This window comes from Dermacentor andersoni, chromosome 4 (genome assembly GCF_023375885.2).
Source record: "Dermacentor andersoni chromosome 4, qqDerAnde1_hic_scaffold, whole genome shotgun sequence".
Lineage (NCBI taxonomy): Eukaryota > Metazoa > Arthropoda > Arachnida > Ixodida > Ixodidae > Dermacentor > Dermacentor andersoni.
The window spans coordinates 335649-354017 of NC_092817.1; the positions used below are offsets into that span (position 1 = coordinate 335649).

The 18369-nt window shown below is 50.2% G+C and overlaps 1 protein-coding gene across 6 annotated transcripts in view; it reads right to left on the minus strand.

Annotated features, from left to right (window-relative positions):
- tweek (transmembrane protein KIAA1109 homolog tweek) overlaps nt 1–18369 on the minus strand; it is a 647796-nt gene that overhangs the window by 85890 nt on the left and 543537 nt on the right. For all 6 annotated transcript variants that reach the window (XR_008613545.1, XR_008613544.1, XM_050182732.3 and 3 more), the window contains exon 55: nt 17745–17871. Coding sequence is in view for 4 of the 6 variants with exons in the window: in XM_050182732.3 (XP_050038689.2) it covers nt 17745–17871 (127 nt within the window). In the remaining 2 variants the exon portion in view is untranslated. The remainder of the gene's footprint in view (nt 1–17744; nt 17872–18369) is intronic.

An 18369-nucleotide genomic window follows, 5' to 3' on the forward strand; every position in this document is an offset into this window, starting at 1 on the left:
ACCGTGTTCACCGCTATCGTAGTGCTATAAGTGTAGCCTGTTTTTGTGGGCACAGGTTCGCCCAATAAAAGCTAGTTTTGTATTCCACTGTATTGCTGCTTTCTTCACCGTCACTGCCACGTGACAATATGTAATCAGATAATCTTGTCAGAGTATATATTCACCATAGGTCGGCAGTGTGGGAGAATACTCACTCACACTCACTCACCATAATTCTTCCAGGTGCCGCACTCACTCACGTTCATGCTCACCTCCACTCACACGCATCCACTCACACTCGCACTCACCTCCACTCACACTCACTGGCCCTCACTCGCAGTTGCACTCACGTCCGCTCACACTAACTGGCACTCACTCGCACTCACGCCTTTTAAATGAGTGCGAGTGAATGTGAGTGAGTTCACTCATTAGTGAGTGTGCTGCCCACTGCCACTCACAATTCGTGTATATTCAGACCGAAGCTTCCAATTTAGCACCTATTACATCTGGAGTGGGAGAAGGCAGTGTTTTGGGCCCAGTTTTATTTTTAATATACATAAACGATTCGTCTTCTCAATTACATGGTAACATTCGTCTATTCGCTGACAGTTGTTTTTCGCATTGCAAAATTATTTGCAATGACGATCACCATATACAAAATTCTACCTTTTCTTGGTGTCAGGAGTGGCAGATGACCCTAATTGCCCAAAGATAAGTAGTGCTAACAGTAAGTAGAAAGCAATGGATATCTGATTTTACTTACATTATTAATGATACAGTCCTCACTTGTGTATTTCAGGGTAAATATTTAGGTGTCACTTTAACATGCACTCTCCCCCTGCAGGGGCAGCTGCGTCAGCAGGTGTTTGGTGTGTTGCGACACCACGTACCTGAGCACATGAGAGTTGGCCCTCCTGCGTGTAGCCATGAGCGGCTTATAGCCGTGTCTGGGGAAAGGGGGATCCTGGGGGTTGAGCCAATGCTGGGCGTTTGGACCTTTAAGTCCCCCAGCGAAGGCAAAACACCTCTTTAGCCTCTGCTTCACATAGATGGCACCTCCAGACTGACCCGCCTGGAGGAAATCGGCAATTGCCTTTTCCTGTCCGCCTCTTCAATTTTTTTCTTTCTTTCTCACTATCCCATCTTTCCTGTCTTCTAGTCACTTCTTCTCACTTCCAAATTTCTGGGCGGCAAGGGTTAACCTTGTGTGGGTAATCAACCTAGATTACAGCATATTTAGTTATATCAATGATGTACTGCTGATGTGTACACAACTTGCACTTATGTCGTCACGTCCCCTTGTTGAGCTCGGTGGTGGATGGCAGGCATCACTGCTGAACATAATACTACGTACAATGGGATCAAGCTATCCTCCACTTCCTGATTGTCCCCCTCAGAAAAGGGGGCGCACTGATGCAACACTAAACTTTTTCGCCCGACCTAAAGTGACATTCCCAAAGTCCCACGTTGTGCATTGTGAAAATCCAGACAAGACTGTTCGAACAATCTCACCATTTCTCGTGTCAAAATCTCTCACTGAAATAATACGGCCAGGTTACAAAGCAGTGAAGATGGCTAGTGGTGACTTGCTGTTTGAGCTGAGTGATAAAACACAGTGTAGCAAGCTGTCCGACCTCGCGGCGATGGGGGACAACCCTTTCTCCATTTCTCCCCACCGCTCACTTAACACAGTCCGTGGAGTAATATCTGAACAAGACCTTTTGGACCTAACTGAAACAGAACTGCTTGAAGGATGAAAGGAGCAAGATGTAATGCACAGAGAATTAAATTGAGACGCAATAACAAAGAAATACCAACAAAGCACCTATTTCTGACCTTCCCGATGAGTAACTTACCAGAGTCCATTGAGACAGGTTATCTTAATATCCGTGTGAGACCGTACATACCAATCCTCGCCGATGTTTCAAACGCCAGAGGGTTGGCCACGGCTCACAGAGCTGCCGTGGTCGGCTGACGTGTGCTAAATGTGAAGCCAATGATCACCCTGCAGATGACTGTCAAGGCAAACTTCACTGTGCTAACTGTTATGGAGGGCACGCCGCATACTCGCGGTCATGTCCCAAATGGAAACAAGAAAAAGAAATTCCCCTAGCACTTAAAGTAAACCAAAACATCTCTTTCAAAGAAGCGCGTAAGCATTTTTCTTTTGTTGAGCACACAACTTATGCCGATGTGGCGTGTCAGGTGGCGGCACCACCATGGCCGAAGGCGGCTGCTAAGATACCTAGCTGTGAGCTTGCAGTTCCGCCACCCGCGCCCTTGGTGAGTGCAGCTAGCGCTGCCTCACCTGCTGGATTTGATGGAAGCGGTTGTACTTGCTCTTACTTTGGCCTGCGCACAACGGCCCTGTCCCTGAACTACCTCGGCTACGCGAAGGTGATGTGGCACTCGTGCATGATGACAGCGCACATCCGCTACTAAGGAAGCTAGGCAGAGTTCTATCGGTGAACCCAGGAAAGGACGGTGTTATGCATGTACGTACAGTTTGACTAGCTTCTGGACAGGTGATCAAACGACCCGTTCAGAAGGTGTACATTCTTGAAGCAAGCTACCAAGAACCAGCTGCCGAGTGATCCCCTTGGTCCCTTGGGAATATGTTGAAGATCATTGCCAACAGGCGATGAAAGAGAGAAGGAGGAAGAGAAACGGCAGGAGCAATAGAATAAAAGGATGGAGTGCTATGGCTATGGCTCAGGTCTTCATTATGCGACAGCCACCATTGATAGTTTGTACACACGACCTTTGGTGGGAGTCGAACCCTCAACCTTTGGTGGGCCCAAAATTCAATGGCACAAAAATTTACGATGCCACCTTTGATGGCTGAACCCACAACCATTGGTGGGAGTCGCACCCACAACCATTGGTATTAATTAAGGCACAGTTAATTAAGATAGGGTTAATTAAACCACATAAATCCACAACCTTTGGTGGGATAAAACAATAAGAAGTTGTGACGCGCAAGACCCGCGGCAAGCCAGCCCAAGACCCATGACGAGGAGCCGCGGTTCTCGGAGGCCAGGCGCGGGATCGACGGTAGTTGACTGAGCGACGAACAGGTGGCGTGAGTGCGGGGAGGACAGCGGCGCGAGCGTGCGGGAGGAGAGTGGAAAAAAGGGGAGAACTCGGAGTGTGGTTGTGTGGTGCGGAAGGTTGGCGTGCCGGAAAATAAAGCGGTAGTTCGGGACCACGTGTGGCGTGTCGTCGATCGTGACAAGTGGGGGCTCATCCGGGATCTACGTGAACATGGAGACAGTGGACGTTCCCGAACAATTGGTACAGCATCTGCTGGGGCAGACGAGCGGATCTACCATGGAACGCGAGCAAATCGCGGCAGCTGTCAGACAAAGACTGATGGCGGCCGAGGCAGTGCCTATGGGTTCTACGACAACGGCGGCGGCGGTTCAACCGGTGAGCGACTGCGCTCCGCGCTCCACAGGAGGTCAGCCAGGTCAGCCTCCAAGGTTTAAGGGGTTCAACGACCATCAGTCCCCCGAGGAATTTTTGGACCGGCTTGAAACGTTTTGTTTGGTCAGCGGTGTCGCAGCTGACAAGAGGCTTACGCACATTGTGCCTGCTGCGCTGGAAGGTAGCGCGAAGTTGTGGTGGCGATTCGTGAACTCGTTTGCGTCGTGGGAGGAGTTCACTGCGGCGTTTATTGCGGAATTCTCCTCCATTGACGCGAAGCGCCGCTTGAAACAAGAGCTGGAGCACCGGACGCAACATCCCCAAGAAAATTTAAAGGAATTTATTTATACCATCGCGGCCTACTACGACCGGATTGGCGGCGAAGTGCCCGAGTCGGAAAAGGTTGACCGCGTGCTGCGGCAGATGCACCCGCAACTCCAGGATCTGGTGGAGGGAAGACAGTTCGGCAGTCTCGCGGAGTTGGCGAAGGCCGCTGACGGTCTCATGGAGCGTTTCTGGAGGCGCATGCAGTACAAGCCACCACCACCCCCGACTGACCAAGTCGCGAGAGACTTGGCCTTCCAATCGACTATAAACGTGGCCGGCGTGCCGGGAACACAACCCGGAGGGTTGATCACAGCGGCTGCCGCGCCGTTCCAGTATCCGCCGGCGGCATCCCCCTGGCCGTTGCACCCCGCGGCGATACAGCCCTCCTACCACCGAGACCAATTGCACGGATTGGCCGCATTCGCCACAAGGACGCCACATCTCTCAACGCCGTCACAGCACCAAAGGTACCAGCCGCGTGACCAAAGAGAATTCAACTGCCATCGCTGCGGAGGCGTCGGTCACATGGCCCGCGAGTGCCCTACAGGTCGGCGTGGCGGCCCACCCCGCTGCTACCAATGCAACGGGATCGGACATATCCGCTCTCAGTGTACGGGAAACGGGGGACGGTAGGTGCTGCACCGGCAAGCACCTACGAGACTGCGCTGCAAGTAGCGGCCTTGGCCGGCAACAAGGAGCCTCTCCTGGAAGTGCAGATCGGGAGGACGACGTTCCAGGCCCTACTGGACACAGGCTCGAGTGTGAGCTTGCTTGGATTGCCGGCGGCAAGGGTAGCGGTCGAGGCGGGCGCCAAACCCAAGACACAGGAACAAGCACTCCGCCTGGCAACAGGTTGGTCTCAGTCGACGACTTCCCTCAAGTGCAAAATAAAGTGGGCCACAAGCAGCCGCAATCAACGCTTCCTGTGTGTGCCAGACTTGTGTCGGGACATTGTGCTGGGCAGAGATTTTTTAACAGCAACAGGCATCTCTTTACATGTATCGCTGGGTGGGTGGACGATTGGAACCGATCCACAGTGCATGGTGCCATTTGCTAAGCGTGAAAAGGACCCAGCGACAGCACTTGCAATAGAAGATGGAGAGTCGTACCACTTGCACAGCCTCTTTGAAGAAGTGCTTGTAGTTCCAGGCATAGAGAACATGCATCAGGCTGGCACCAGGGAACTACACCCAAGCATGAGTAAAGTTCTCGATGACTTTAACCATCTGTTTACTACAGTTGCGGGATGTACCACCCTGGCTCAGCACCTCATTGACACGGGGGACAGTGCGCCCGTGAGATGCAAGCTACGTCCAGTGAATGCGAAGAAGCAGAAGATCATTGAGGGCTGTGTGGATGACCTCCTACAACAGGGCCTTATAAGACGAAGCACCAGCCCATGGACTAGCGCCCCAGTGCTCGTTGCAAAGAAGTCTGGAGGCTACCGGCTCGCTGTGGACTACCGTCCGTTAAATGCACGCACCCGAGTACCTGCCTACCCAATGCCTCGAACTGACTGGCTGCTAGCGCAGTTGGGCCGAGCAATGTGGTTTTCCAGCTTTGATCTCTCCCAAGGGTTTTTCCAAATTCCTGTTTGCAAGGCTGACATAGCTAAAACGGCCTTCATTTGCCATCAAGGTACATTTGAATTTACGAGGATGCCCTTCGGGGTGGCAGGTGGTCCAGCAACTTTTCAAACCCTAATGGACCGGGTGCTGCAGGGAATCAATCACCACTTTGCTATGGCATTTTTAGATGATGTCCTTGTATACTCAGAGACACTGGAGAAACATGTTGAACATGTAAGGGAAGTGCTACAACGCATTGAGGGTGCTGGCCTTACGATTAATCCAGATAAAGTACAGGTCTGCCGTCAGTCCCTCAAGTTTTTAGGTCACATCATCTCCCCTGGGCAGTGCACACCAGATGAGGACAAGGTGCGTGCAGTGCTGGATTACCCTAGACCCAGTACAGTTAAGCAGCTGCAAGCCTTCCTGGGACTTGCCGGCTACTATAGAAGCTTCATCCCTCACTTTTCACTGACGGCACATTCACTGACCAACCTTTTGAAGAAGAACGAGCCATGGCAGTGGGAGGAGTGCCAAGAACAGGCTTTCACTGCACTCAAGCAGGCCTTAGCTCAGGATGCTGTTATAAGCCTCCCAGATCTAAATCGACCCTTTGTGGTGGAGACAGATGCAAGTGGCATTGGCATTGCAGCTGTGCTGCTGCAGGCTGGCCCTGATGGTCTGCAGCCTGTTTCCTTCATTAGCAGAGTCCTTACAGCAGCCGAGAGCCATTATACTGTCCAGGAGTGGGAATGCCTGGCAGTAGTCTGGGCAGTGGACAAGTTCAGGGCATATCTTGAATTTACGGAGTTTGAAATACACTGTGACCACTCCTCCCTGGCATGGATGTTTCATACCGACCAAGCTTCACCCAGGGTCAAGCGTTGGGTTCTTCGGCTGCAGGGCTTCAACTGCCGAATCAAGCACAGACGAGGGCTGGCAAACATACCCGCTGATGCCTTGAGTAGAGCCCCTCTCCAGTGTGAAGACAACCCAAGTGACAACCTACATGAGACGCTGTTCCCCATTGCTGCTCCAGAACCTGAAGGCAAAATTACATTTGATGAAGTAGCTGTGGCCTCGGAGGTTGACTCTTCGCTGCTGAGTGACACAACACAGCTGGTACAAGAACAGGCTCGTGATGACCGCCTCTTAAAGCTGAAGGCAGTGGTCCAAGGGACTCAGCTCCCAAGTTCGGACCCTGATCATCGCCTCTTTCGTGATCTGGCCGAAACAACGGAACTGCAGCCAAGCGGATTGCTGGTTCAGCAAAGAGGCAACCACAAGGTAGCGTGGTTACCTAGTCACTTGCGGCAGCTGGCACTGAAGGTGGCCCACGACCATCCCACTGCAGGCCATGCTGGATTTTTCAAAACTCTGAGGCGTGTGGCTGCACGATTCGTCTGGCTGGGCATGCGAGCAGATATATCAAAGTATGTGCAGTGCTGTACTGTCTGTCAGCGCACAAAAGCTCGGCGCAAGAAACCAGAGGGCCTCATGAGCAGTCAGTGGGCAACATCACCCATGGAAGAGCTCAGTGTTGACATTACCGGGCCCTTGCCATCTACACCCCGGGGCCACAAATACTTGCTGGTAGTTATTGACAAATTTACGAAGTTCCCAGAGCTTTTCCCTCTACGAGCAGCAACAAGTGCGAAAATACTGGAGTGCATGGTGCAAGTCTTCTGCCGCCATGGCACACCTGTGGCCATCACCAGTGACAATGGCAAGCCCTTTGTTAGCACACTATGGCGCAACCTCTTGAAACACTGGGGCATCAAAGATCGCCACACAGTGCCTTACCGGCCGGCTGGCCAAATGGTGGAGCGTCACAATGGCACAATTAAGCAGTGTCTACGGGCATACTGCTCCAACCACAAAGACTGGGACCGGCACATACCTGAGATCGCCCTTGCCATGCGTACTGCCGAGAGTGTTGTCACCGGATATACTCCAGCATTGTTGTGTTACGGCCGCGAGTTGCGCACCCCATGGGAACCTACAAGCGACAAGGAAGACACAGAGCCTCCAAAAGCAGCACACCATGCACTTGCTGCGGAACTCCAGCGGTGCCTTGGAGAGGCCCTCCAGTATGCTCGGTCGCATCAGGCAGCTGCTTGGAAGGTGCAGAAATCCTGTTACGACCGTCATCGTCAGGCAACAACCATCAAAGAGGGTGACCTTGTGCTCCTGGATTCCCATACCTTGAGTGATGCGGCCAAGGGCGTTTCGGCGAAATTGGCACCGCGGCGAAGTGGACCTTATTGTGTAATCAAACGATTAGGTGACAATAACTTTGTTTTGAGCGATCCTGCTACAGGACGTCATCGAACTACTGCCCATGCTGATCAGTTGATGCTCTACCATGAGCCATGGCCCCTCCCTACCAGCACAGCTTCACGATTCGAGGGGGGGGAGAGTTGTGACGCGCAAGACCCGCGGCAAGCCAGCCCAAGACCCATGACGAGGAGCCGCGGTTCTCGGAGGCCAGGCGCGGGATCGACGGTAGTTGACTGAGTGACGAACAGGTGGCGTGAGTGCGGGGAGGACAGCGGCGCGAGCGTGCGGGAGGAGAATGGAAAAAAGGGGAGAACTCGGAGTGTGGTTGTGTGGTGCGGAAGGTTGGCGTGCCGGAAAATAAAGCGGTAGTTCGGGACCACGTGTGGCGTGTCGTCGATCGTGACAAAGTAACAACACATTCAAATGAGAATGTTAATTTAATTAATGTCTTGAGAGTGCGCAGGCTTTCACCTTCGTCGTCTTTAGAGTATGCTAAAGTAACTGTCAACTTTTCTTGTTTTTTTCTTTCCCACCCACCCCATCCTGGGGCCTTTCAGTCCTCGATCCCCTTCCCTATACTGAGTAGCATGTAGGCACTGTTTTGTAATCGCTAGCGCCCCCTATGTTTCCCTTTGCCAGTTGCACAATAAACGCCACTCCCAACTGGGGACAGGCCAGTGCTGATTCAACCCGCTCACCATGGTGTCCGTTGTCCTTTCTCTTATCAGTTGTAATCCACAGTAATCAAGATGTAACAGATATAACATGGTGTCAGAAGTCAACTAACCCAACGCAGCAGCTCTTAGGCCCTTCAGTGACGCGGCATCAACGTTATTAAGCATGGCACTCCCGCTCATTCAACCACCCAAACATTTCGAGCCGGGCAGCAATCCCGCCGAAGCGTGGTCAGACTGGAAAGCGGCCTATCAGCTTTACGAAGCAGCGTGCGAGTACAGCGCGAAGCCAGAAGCAACAAGGCGAGCACTGCTACTTCACGTCATGGGTTTAACAGCGCGGAAGGTCGTGGAGACATTCCGTTTTTCTCCGCCAGCTGAAGGTGAGCAAAGAAGCGACTCAGTGGCAGCCATTTTTGCAAAGTTCGACGAGAGATACCTTCCGTACAAAAACGTGACACAAGCGACAGCCGTCTTCAACAGCATGTGTCAAAAAGAAAACCAGCCCATTGACGAGTTCATTGCTGAACTCCAGCAGCAAGCAGCAAGATGCGACTTCGGTGACAAGCATGACCGCCTCCTGGGTGACAGGATCATCGTCGGCATTCGGGATGCAGCACTTCGAGAAAGGCTGTTTCGCGAGAGAGACCTAACACTGGAGAAAATTGTCGCGACGTGCAGAGTTGCGGAAATATCCAAGCAGCATGTGTCTTCGCTAGCAACGGCAGCGGATGGACAAGAAGTAAATGTGGACAACTTGAACAGAAAACACAAGCAAGCTCGACAACAAGCACCCGACAAGCAACAGCCGAGAGGACAAGCATCATTGTACCGAAGAAACAGTCAGCCTAGAGAAACAGTATCTCAACGCACATGCGGCAGGTGTGGAACCTTGCACCAACCCCGACATTGCCCCGCCTACGGCTCTACCTGCTACGCGTGTGGGAAGTTGGGACACTATGCGAGTGCTTGCCGTCAGAAGCAACGAACTATGCAGAGAAAAGTTCGGATGCTTGGCGCCGACCAGAGTGACGACCCCGACCAGGAACTCTTCTTGGGAAGCCTCACCGTGGACATTGTGGAAAATGGATCATCAGACTGGTTCGAATGCGTCGAAGTGAATGGCCGCGACGTAAACTTTAATTTGGACACGGGGTCCGACGTGAACATTCTCCCTGAGCAGCTAGTGTTGAAATGGAAGCCCCAGCCGACTGTGACAACAACAAAGGCAAAGGTCACAACTTACCTCGGTGAGCAACTCGACATTGATTATGAATGTGAGCTCTCTTGCTCAGTATAAAACAAGCAAAGCATCCTAAAATTTTTGCTAGTCAAAGAAAGCCTCAAGCCTATACTTGGAGCAGCTGCATGCACAGCGCTAGACTTGGTGCACAGAGTCAGGAACATTAAAGCAGTGGAAAAGGCGTACCCCTCAGCTTCTCAACAGCTTGAAGCCGTGCTCCAAGAATTTCCTGATGTGTTCAGAGGCACTGGCAGGCTACCTGGAGAATACAGCATACACCTCCAGCCAGATGCTAAGCCTACAGTTACTGCCCCTCGCCATGTACCTAGTGCACTAGAAAAGACTGTGAAAGCTGAACTTGAACGAATGGAACAGAATGGCATAATCAAGCGTGTGACGGAACCAACAGACTGAGTGCATCCTATCGTCATAATCACAAAGAAAGATGGAAGTGTGCGAATTGACCCAAGGAACTTAAACGCAGCCGTGAAGCGACATCACTATCGCATTCCAGTTCCAGAAGAACTGTTCGCGCGGCTAAGTGGGTGTACAGTGTTCTCAGTTTTGGATGCTAAGAGTGCATTTTGGCAGTTAGCTCTTGACGAAAGCAGCTCGTATTTGTGCACATTTGCCACACCTTGGGAACGCTATAGGTTCCTTCGGGTACCATTTGGCCTCAATACAGCCCCTGAACTTTTTCAGCAAGCAATTGACAGTATCTTTGAACGTCAAGGCCTTGCCACACCATACTTTGACGACATCTTGATCGCATCAAGAACACTTGAAGAGCATGTGGCACACTTGCGTAAAGTGCTCAGCACAGCACGAGCTAACAACCTCAAACTGAACTATGACAAACTCAAACTGGGTTTGCCCTCAGTCACCTACCTAGGGCATCAGCTGACACAGCAAGGCATCACCCCTGATCCCAGTAAAGTCAAGGCGATCAATGCAATACCAGCACCAACTAGCAAAGCTGAGCTTCTTCGCTTTCTGGGAATGGCAACATACCTCAGGAAGTTCGTCCCGAATTTCTCAGCAAAGACACAGCCCCTTCGAGAACTTCTTAAGTCTGACATCGCATGGCACTGGACTCCTAAGATGACGGATGCATTCAATGAGATCAAGAACAAGCTGACAACAGCCCCAGTGTTGCACTATTTCGACCCTGCACAGGCTATAGCCATATCCACAGATGCAAGTTCCTATGGAATCGGCAGCGTTCTGCTTCAGAATGGGCATCCAGTAGCCTATGCGTCAGCAGCACTCACACCAGCCCAGCAGCGCTATGCGCAAATTGAGAAGGAACTGTTAGCTGTGGTGTTTGCCTGTGAACAGTTTCATTATTATGTCTGTGGTCGCAGCATTGTGGTTGAGACTGATCACAAACCTCTCATCGGTCTTCAGTGTAAGGATTTGCACAAAGTTTCTCCCAGGCTACAACGCCTACTACTTCGACTGCAGCGCTACAATGTGAAGTTGGTGTACGTACCTGGTAAACACTTAACAGTTGCAGACACGCTGTCTTGAGCCCCTGATCCAGCAGCAACCATTAAGACCTCAGACCAAGAGTATCAGGTTCTGACCTGTACATTGGTGCAGGCCTCAACCCCAAAGCTAGCTGAGATAAGAAGCTGCACAGCTACTGATAGCACACTTCAACGTGTAGCCTGGTACATCCAGAACGGTTGGCCTGACAAAATCTCAAAAGTTCTGCCAACAGTGAAGCCCGACTATTCAATCAGGAGTGAACTGTACACAACTGATGGATTTCTCTGTTACGGTGAACGACTTGTTGTGCCCCAGGCATGCCAAAAGGACGTACTCTCAAGGATCCACGTGACCCATCGTGGCATAGTCTCGTGTAAGAATACAGCTCGTCAGAGTGTCTACTGGCCTCGAATAAGTCAGGACATTGAGGAGATGGTGTCTGGTCGTGAGCTCTGCCAACGCCATCAACGAGCTAATCAGCGAGAACCGCTTCTTGACAGAGAACTGCCGACACGTCCGTGGGAAAAAGTGGCAATGGACTTTTTCCACCACAACGGTGCCACATATTTGCTTTTAGTAGACTACTACTCCAAGTTTGTAGAGGTCAAGAAAATGTCAACAACTGCAGCCTCACCTGTGATCTCAGTGCTCAAGGACATCTATGCACGGTTTGGCATACCTTCAGAAGTCGTGACTGATCAAGGACCTCCATTTGACTCCACTGAGTTTAGAAACTTCAACAAGGAATGGGACATCGTCCACAAACCCACATCACCTCTTTTCCCTCGCTCAAATGGACAAGTTGAGAGAACGGTCCAGGCCATAAAAGCAACAATGACTAAAGCGCTTTCTGAGGGCAAGGAACTCTCAATGGTGCTCATGAACCACAGAGCAACTCCGATGAATGGCCTCCTATCCCCAGCAGAGATGCTTATGGGAAGAAGGATCAGAACGTTTATTCCAGCCCATCCCAGAACCTTGTTACCACACTACCACCATAAGGTGCTCCAGAAGAAGCTTCAAACAAGGCAGCAGGCACAGCACTAGTACGCAGACCAGCATGCTCGAGACCTGCCACCATTGGGCAAGAACCTACCAGTGTGGTTCTGGCATGGAAAGAAATGGGAAAAAGCAGTCATAACTCAAGTAGGCCCAGAGCCACGAAGGTACACAGTCACAGCAGCCAATGGTCAAGCGTACATGCGCAACCGACACCACCTACGAGTGCGAAGCCACTCAAGGGATCCCCAGGAAACACCTGAAGACTACTATCCCGTTGAGGCAACAGGAGAAAGTGAGCCACACCATTCCTCACGCCAAAGTCTTCCGCCTGACCGATCCTCAGACCCGAGAACGGTGCCAACGCAAGCATTCCCGAAAAAGACGCGCTCGGGAAGACCAGTGAGAATTCCTTCAAGATTTCTCCTGTGAACATCTTCTGTGTGTTATTTTCTTGTCTTTTGTTGTCAGTTCTTGTGTGGTGGCGTGTTATGTAATCGCTAGCGCCCCCTACGTTTCCCTTTGCTAGTTGCACAATAAACGCTACTCCCAACTGGGGACAGGCCAGTGCTGATTCAACCCGCTCACCATGGCGTCCGTTGTCCTTTCTCTTATCAGTTGTAATCCACAGTAATCAAGATGTAACAGATATAACAGGCACCTACATGCATTTCAATAAAGACCTTTTTCTCACTCTTTCCACCCTCACTAGGGGGCACAAAGGCTCACTTCTGGTTGATGAGCAAAATGTGAACAAGGTGAATGCAGGCTCCTGCATTCACCTTGTTCACGTTTTGCTCATCATCTTGAATTTCCATCTCCCACATTCCCCGTCTTTTCTCTGGATCACTTCTGGTTGGTATTCTAACTGGCCACTGGGACAAACCTTGCAAAATTATGAGTATGAAGGGGCATGCCCAGTGTAGTTTCCACATTGGCACAATCAATAGCAAGGTGGTGCGCTCTATCCTCCATCTATGGTTGGTGCTTGCCAGCATCCATGCATGAAAGGACGTGTGCAAATAATGCAGTGGAACCTGCTTATAACAATATTCAAGTGCCATGAAAATTCCATTGTTGTAACCAATAATAGTTATAACCGGTTGCATAAAAAAAAATGGGGGATGGCTTAACTGGTCGGAGAAAACTATAATGGCGGGGAGGCCACTTCCCCACCACTTTCCTCCATCCGGCTTCTGATTGTGTTGACTCGTTTAACTGTTTAACTCTGCTTCCTGTGCGCTTCGATTGCGTTGGCACTCAAGAATGGCACTACTATAACAACTGCAAAGAAGGGTCACGAGCAGCAAGTGACATACGAGCTCCGCCGAGGCATCGCTTCAGTGGCCCCAAAAGGTGCCTTTTAATAAACTCAGTACCCTCCCACTCTGTGAAGAAGGATGGCCAGCGAAGCTGTGTATGTGGGCCCCTTAATGACGAACTGCACCTCCGCCGCGGGTCAGCCCGGCACTGCACTATCTTCAGGAACAGCCCACTTATGGGGAGTGCTCAATGCCTACTTCACATCCGCCGCGGGTCGGCCCGGCATGGCACTAGCTTCGGGATCAGCCCACGTATGGGGAGTGCTTAACGCCTGCTTCACCTACACCACAGGTTGGCCCGTCGTTGCACTATTTTTGAGATAGGCCCACGTATGGGGAGTGCTTAACGCCTGCTTCACCTCCGCCGCGGGTCGGGCCAGTATTACACTATCTCTGGGATCAACCCACGTATGGAGAAATTTTTGCTTATGACACGAAAATTTCTTCAGAGGGTAGAGGTATTCAGCTTTGCTGTAAAAATGCAGGAAGGCTGCCGCGGCAGCATCTCAGCTTGGGAAATATAGAAGAAATGCAGGAGCGAGGTCGCCACAGCATCTCGCAACGTACTATCAGCGTCAAATGAAACGTGAACAGCGGAGCCAGGCCCAGAACACTCTCAAGTTCAACAAATGGCCACAGAGGGCAAAAAAATAGACCGTGCGGTGCTGCTAAAGAAACAGCCATAGACCACCAATTAAAAAGGTTCCCCATGAGTGCATTATCTCCCACTAGAGGTGCCATAGTAAGCGCAATTTTAACCTACAAACTTTCTTCAACAATAAACGAAGCGTTTTTATTACATGACAAAGAGTACAAAATTATAATTCCTAATTCTACATTGTACCCTTTATTACCAACTTTGTTGTTCCTGGCCATTTTAAACGCAAGATAGCGTTCAGCATCATCGACCTCCCACGTGACCTCTGGCCTGGATATAATATGTTTACCGGTATGTTCGCGTGCACGGCAGGAACAGATTCTTTGGTTCATACATCCGTTGGTTATTTTGTGCTAAAACCAGTTTATTGCGCTTTTTTATCTCACATTATTTAACTCGGGGTGTAAGCCCGAAAGCTAGATTTCAGTCGTGAGCCATGTGGAACACGTCTGCATCGAAATGGGAGCAGGGTCCTGCTGTGACTGGGGACTGCAATACCGGCGAGTCGGTTAACATCGCTGCTTCAATCGCTATGTAATATATTCGTCTTGTTAGCTTACAGGTGGAGGCAAGTTAAAGAACTAGATGCTGCATTACATATGGGCAGTTAGGACCCTTCGTTGCTGTTTCCTAAATAAACTTTCAGTTGTGAGGCCATCATTATACACACATTCACGAAAGAGAAAGCGATATCGGAACGCGCGTCACATTTTTCATCTGGTTGTAGCCGTAGCCATGGGTGACTGAGTAGCCTTGTCAATATATTCTTTTTTTCGAGTCCACCGGCAACTTCTTTTGTTCACAGAACCGAATAACCCTTTGATAAACTGAAGCTAAAGTACTAAATTTATTGTATTAAACAGTTGCATGCATGATAATTCACCCATATTTCGTACCTGTTGGTTCCAAATGTTCTTGCTGTTCAGTTTTAGAGTTAATGAGAGTTTACTGTATTTGTGTTTCGGAGGGTGACACGGCGCAGAGCTATGGGTGCAGCCCATTCGTGTTTGTAGGTGCGGGAGGGCGATGGGAGAGATGAACGTGAGGCTGCGTGCATCTCTCATGTAGAGGAGCGTGCGGCAGCAGTTAAGGTGGTGGGCGATCATGCAGCAGCCTCGCATTTCACTTTTTCTTTTTAAGGATTTCGCATTCCATTACCTTCCGGCATGGACACCCAGCAGCCAGACTTCATCATCATAACCAATAATACTGCATGGGGACATTGTAGTAAGCGGGTTATTTCCCCTTAAAAAACATACAAAAGTTGATGGTGCAGCAGCTTTTCATTGTTACAATCGATATATTGTTACAACCGGTATCGTTACAAGTGGGTTCAACTGTAATTACGTTGTGGGATTCTCACCCGTGCTCTTGGGACAAAGGAATGACAACACACTAGGGCAAACAATCACAAGGGTATTTATTGCACCTTTCATAGACTAATGCCTGCTAGCCGAGTTGCTATATACAAAACGTGCTGATGGGCGCGCGACAAATCGCAGAAGTCCAACTCACCACGACCGGATAACGAGCGAATATGTTCGCCCCATGCGGGAGACCAACGCTTGGCCGTTCAAGCGTATGGTCACGCGAACAGTGGCGCATTCGAACGAGGCCTCGCGAGACGGTCTCGCAGAAGCATGGATCGGCGCACGCGCGGAACGTCCGTGCCGCTTGCCGATCCCCGAGCCAAAGAGCAAGTGCCTTCTCCTTTCCGCACCCGAGTAACCCTGCTGTTAGGTGGCGTTAGCAGAGCCACACTCGTGCCATATCTTGCGATGCGCTTCAACCACACCGACTGCTGCGGGCATCAAGCCACGCGGCGAAGCCGGATTGCAGGAGACTGGAGCTATGCGGGAAAACAACATATCAGGGGACGCATGAGAGTCGCGCATCCCCACAACGTTTTGGACAGCGTTCTGGCTTTCTTTTGTTGCCATGGCTTCAGCTAAATGCATGGGATACTTACGGACAGTTAAATTAAAACTGTCGTACAATATTACATACCTCACTAAATATTAGGAAACAATCCATCGTGTTAAGACTGCTAAATGAGTAAAATTTGTTATACAGTAAAAGCTCATTGATACGATGCTATTACGTATGATTTCCCAGCTCCAACGTTCCCAATCGAGGACACAAAAAATTATCCAATGCAGTTACGTTTATATTTATATACGTTCCCAGAAAACACAAATGTTCAGCCCGAACGTTCAGTAAATCACAAAACTGCGATCGTATGATACGTTTTCCAACCGTGTGGGAGATACGGGGTTCTCCTCCGTACTCTTGGGACAAAGGAACGACAACACAGTAGTGCACACAATCACAAGGGCATTTATTGCATCTTTCATAGATCAATGCCAGCTAGCCGAGTTGCTATCCCCAAAACATGCCGATGGGCGCGCGACAAATCTAGAAGTCCGACTTACCGCGACCGCATTGCGAGCGAATATGTTCGCCCCATGCTGGATCCCAACGCCTGGTCGTTTGCGTGTACGGTCACGCGAATGGTGTCCAAGGCGGCCACGCGAGACGGTCTCGCAGAAGCATGGGTCGGCGCGGCACGGCACGTCCGTCCCGCTGACGACCTCGAACCAAAGAGACCAAGCGCCTTCCCTTTCGGCGCCCAAGTAACCCCGCAGCAGCACGACAGTCGCGCCATCTCTCGCACCGCGCTTGTACCACTCCGACCGCCAGGCCACGCGAGCCGTGCGGGAAAACAGCATATCAGGGGATGCGCTATGCGGGAAAAACATCAGGGGACGCGCGAGAGTCGCGCATCCCCACATCCGCTAGATCCCATGTAAAGAAAATGTGCAAGTTGCACATGATGGAGAATGGTAATCCATCTGCCGCAGCAGCTCCTCCGCAATACTGACCCAACCGTCGCACATGAAAATGCTGGTGCGCACTAAGTTTCTTATTCTGGTATCAGCAAATCTCCTCCCCGCTTGTCGCACATTTCATTTACAGCTATCGCCGCAAACCCTATTATAATGAGCACCTTGACTTATTTGTTTCACAGAGCGTGGGCCTTAGTGCCATTGGAAGCATACTGCATGCTTTTATAGGCAACAATCCAAACGTGCCGCCGTTCCCTGCTGCATGCGGCACAAAAGGAGTCATGTATTGCTCTGGCAGTATCATAGGCATCGTATTCCAGCATTGCGCACCAGCTCGATTTCGCTTATATTTCCAGTCACATTCTAAAAACACTATGCAATAGGAAAACGACAACATCTGTCTTGGGACGCTTAGGACCTACCAGCTCATTTCACAGACGTCCCCGTCTTGCACTGCAACAATTCGCGCTGAGTGGGCATGTCAAAACTTCCTGCCAAAAATTCGCCGCTCAAGGAAGCTGCTGACCCAAGCCGAATTTGAGGAGTGTAAACATAAGCTTGCCGATGCTGTAAAAACAACAATATGTATATTGGGCCGTTCGAACCCTGCCAACTCGGCTTGCGTCGGCCCAACACTTTGCATTATGCAGATATCAACTACAGTTAGGTCTGTCAATCTTTTAGTAACTTCTAATCATACATTTTCTCAGTTAGTATGTTTTTTCACACACTTTTTGTTCTAAAATGTGTGAATGTGGTTCTACTGCATTTTGGATTATTGTGAGGTTCATAAAATCGAGGTTCATCTGCAATGGCAGCAGTGGTAAAGCTGTGCTGCCAAGTCTATTGACATGCAACTTGCACAAACCTGCTCTGGCAGCAATAATTAGTTTCTTGTAATTCTTTTGGCAAAGAGAAACAGTGTACTCACGAAGTATTGCCCATAACGTTGCCCATGTTCATGTGAACATTAAGACGGGACAGGTTCAAAGCATACAGCAGAAGTGTCTCCCATGCTTGACCCCTGGGAGGTGCTGGCCGTTCTTCAGGAAAGGGAGCTGGTGAGACAGAGCAAGAGGTGCATGTTAAGAAATATTATACAAAAGACGCTGCTGCAGTGGATGTCAGCAGAAGGCAACTTGTTTAGTGGCAATTACAGTTAGAAGAGCATAGTTTCACTTGTACGTTAGACACAGGGTTCAGGAGAAGCTGCACCTGAATAAACCTGCCCCTTTCCAAGAAGTAAATAACCTAGTTTGCAGCTAGCTGAAGCATTCCACTCAAGGCTGCCTTAAGCCTAAGTGCAGCATTGCAGCCATGAAGCATTGCAGCCATGAAGATTACCAGCATCATGATACCTGTGCGCAGTGACATTGGGTGATATGTGATCCTAAGTAGCGCTAAAAAGTAGGGGTGTGCAAATACATGAATATCACTGAGTCGAATCGGATAGTGAACGTTTGAATAATTCAATTTGCGAATTGAATGTCTACTATCCGATTTTTCAATATATTTGGTGTATAGACCCTTGCAGTGCCACAAGTTGCGTGCGCCAT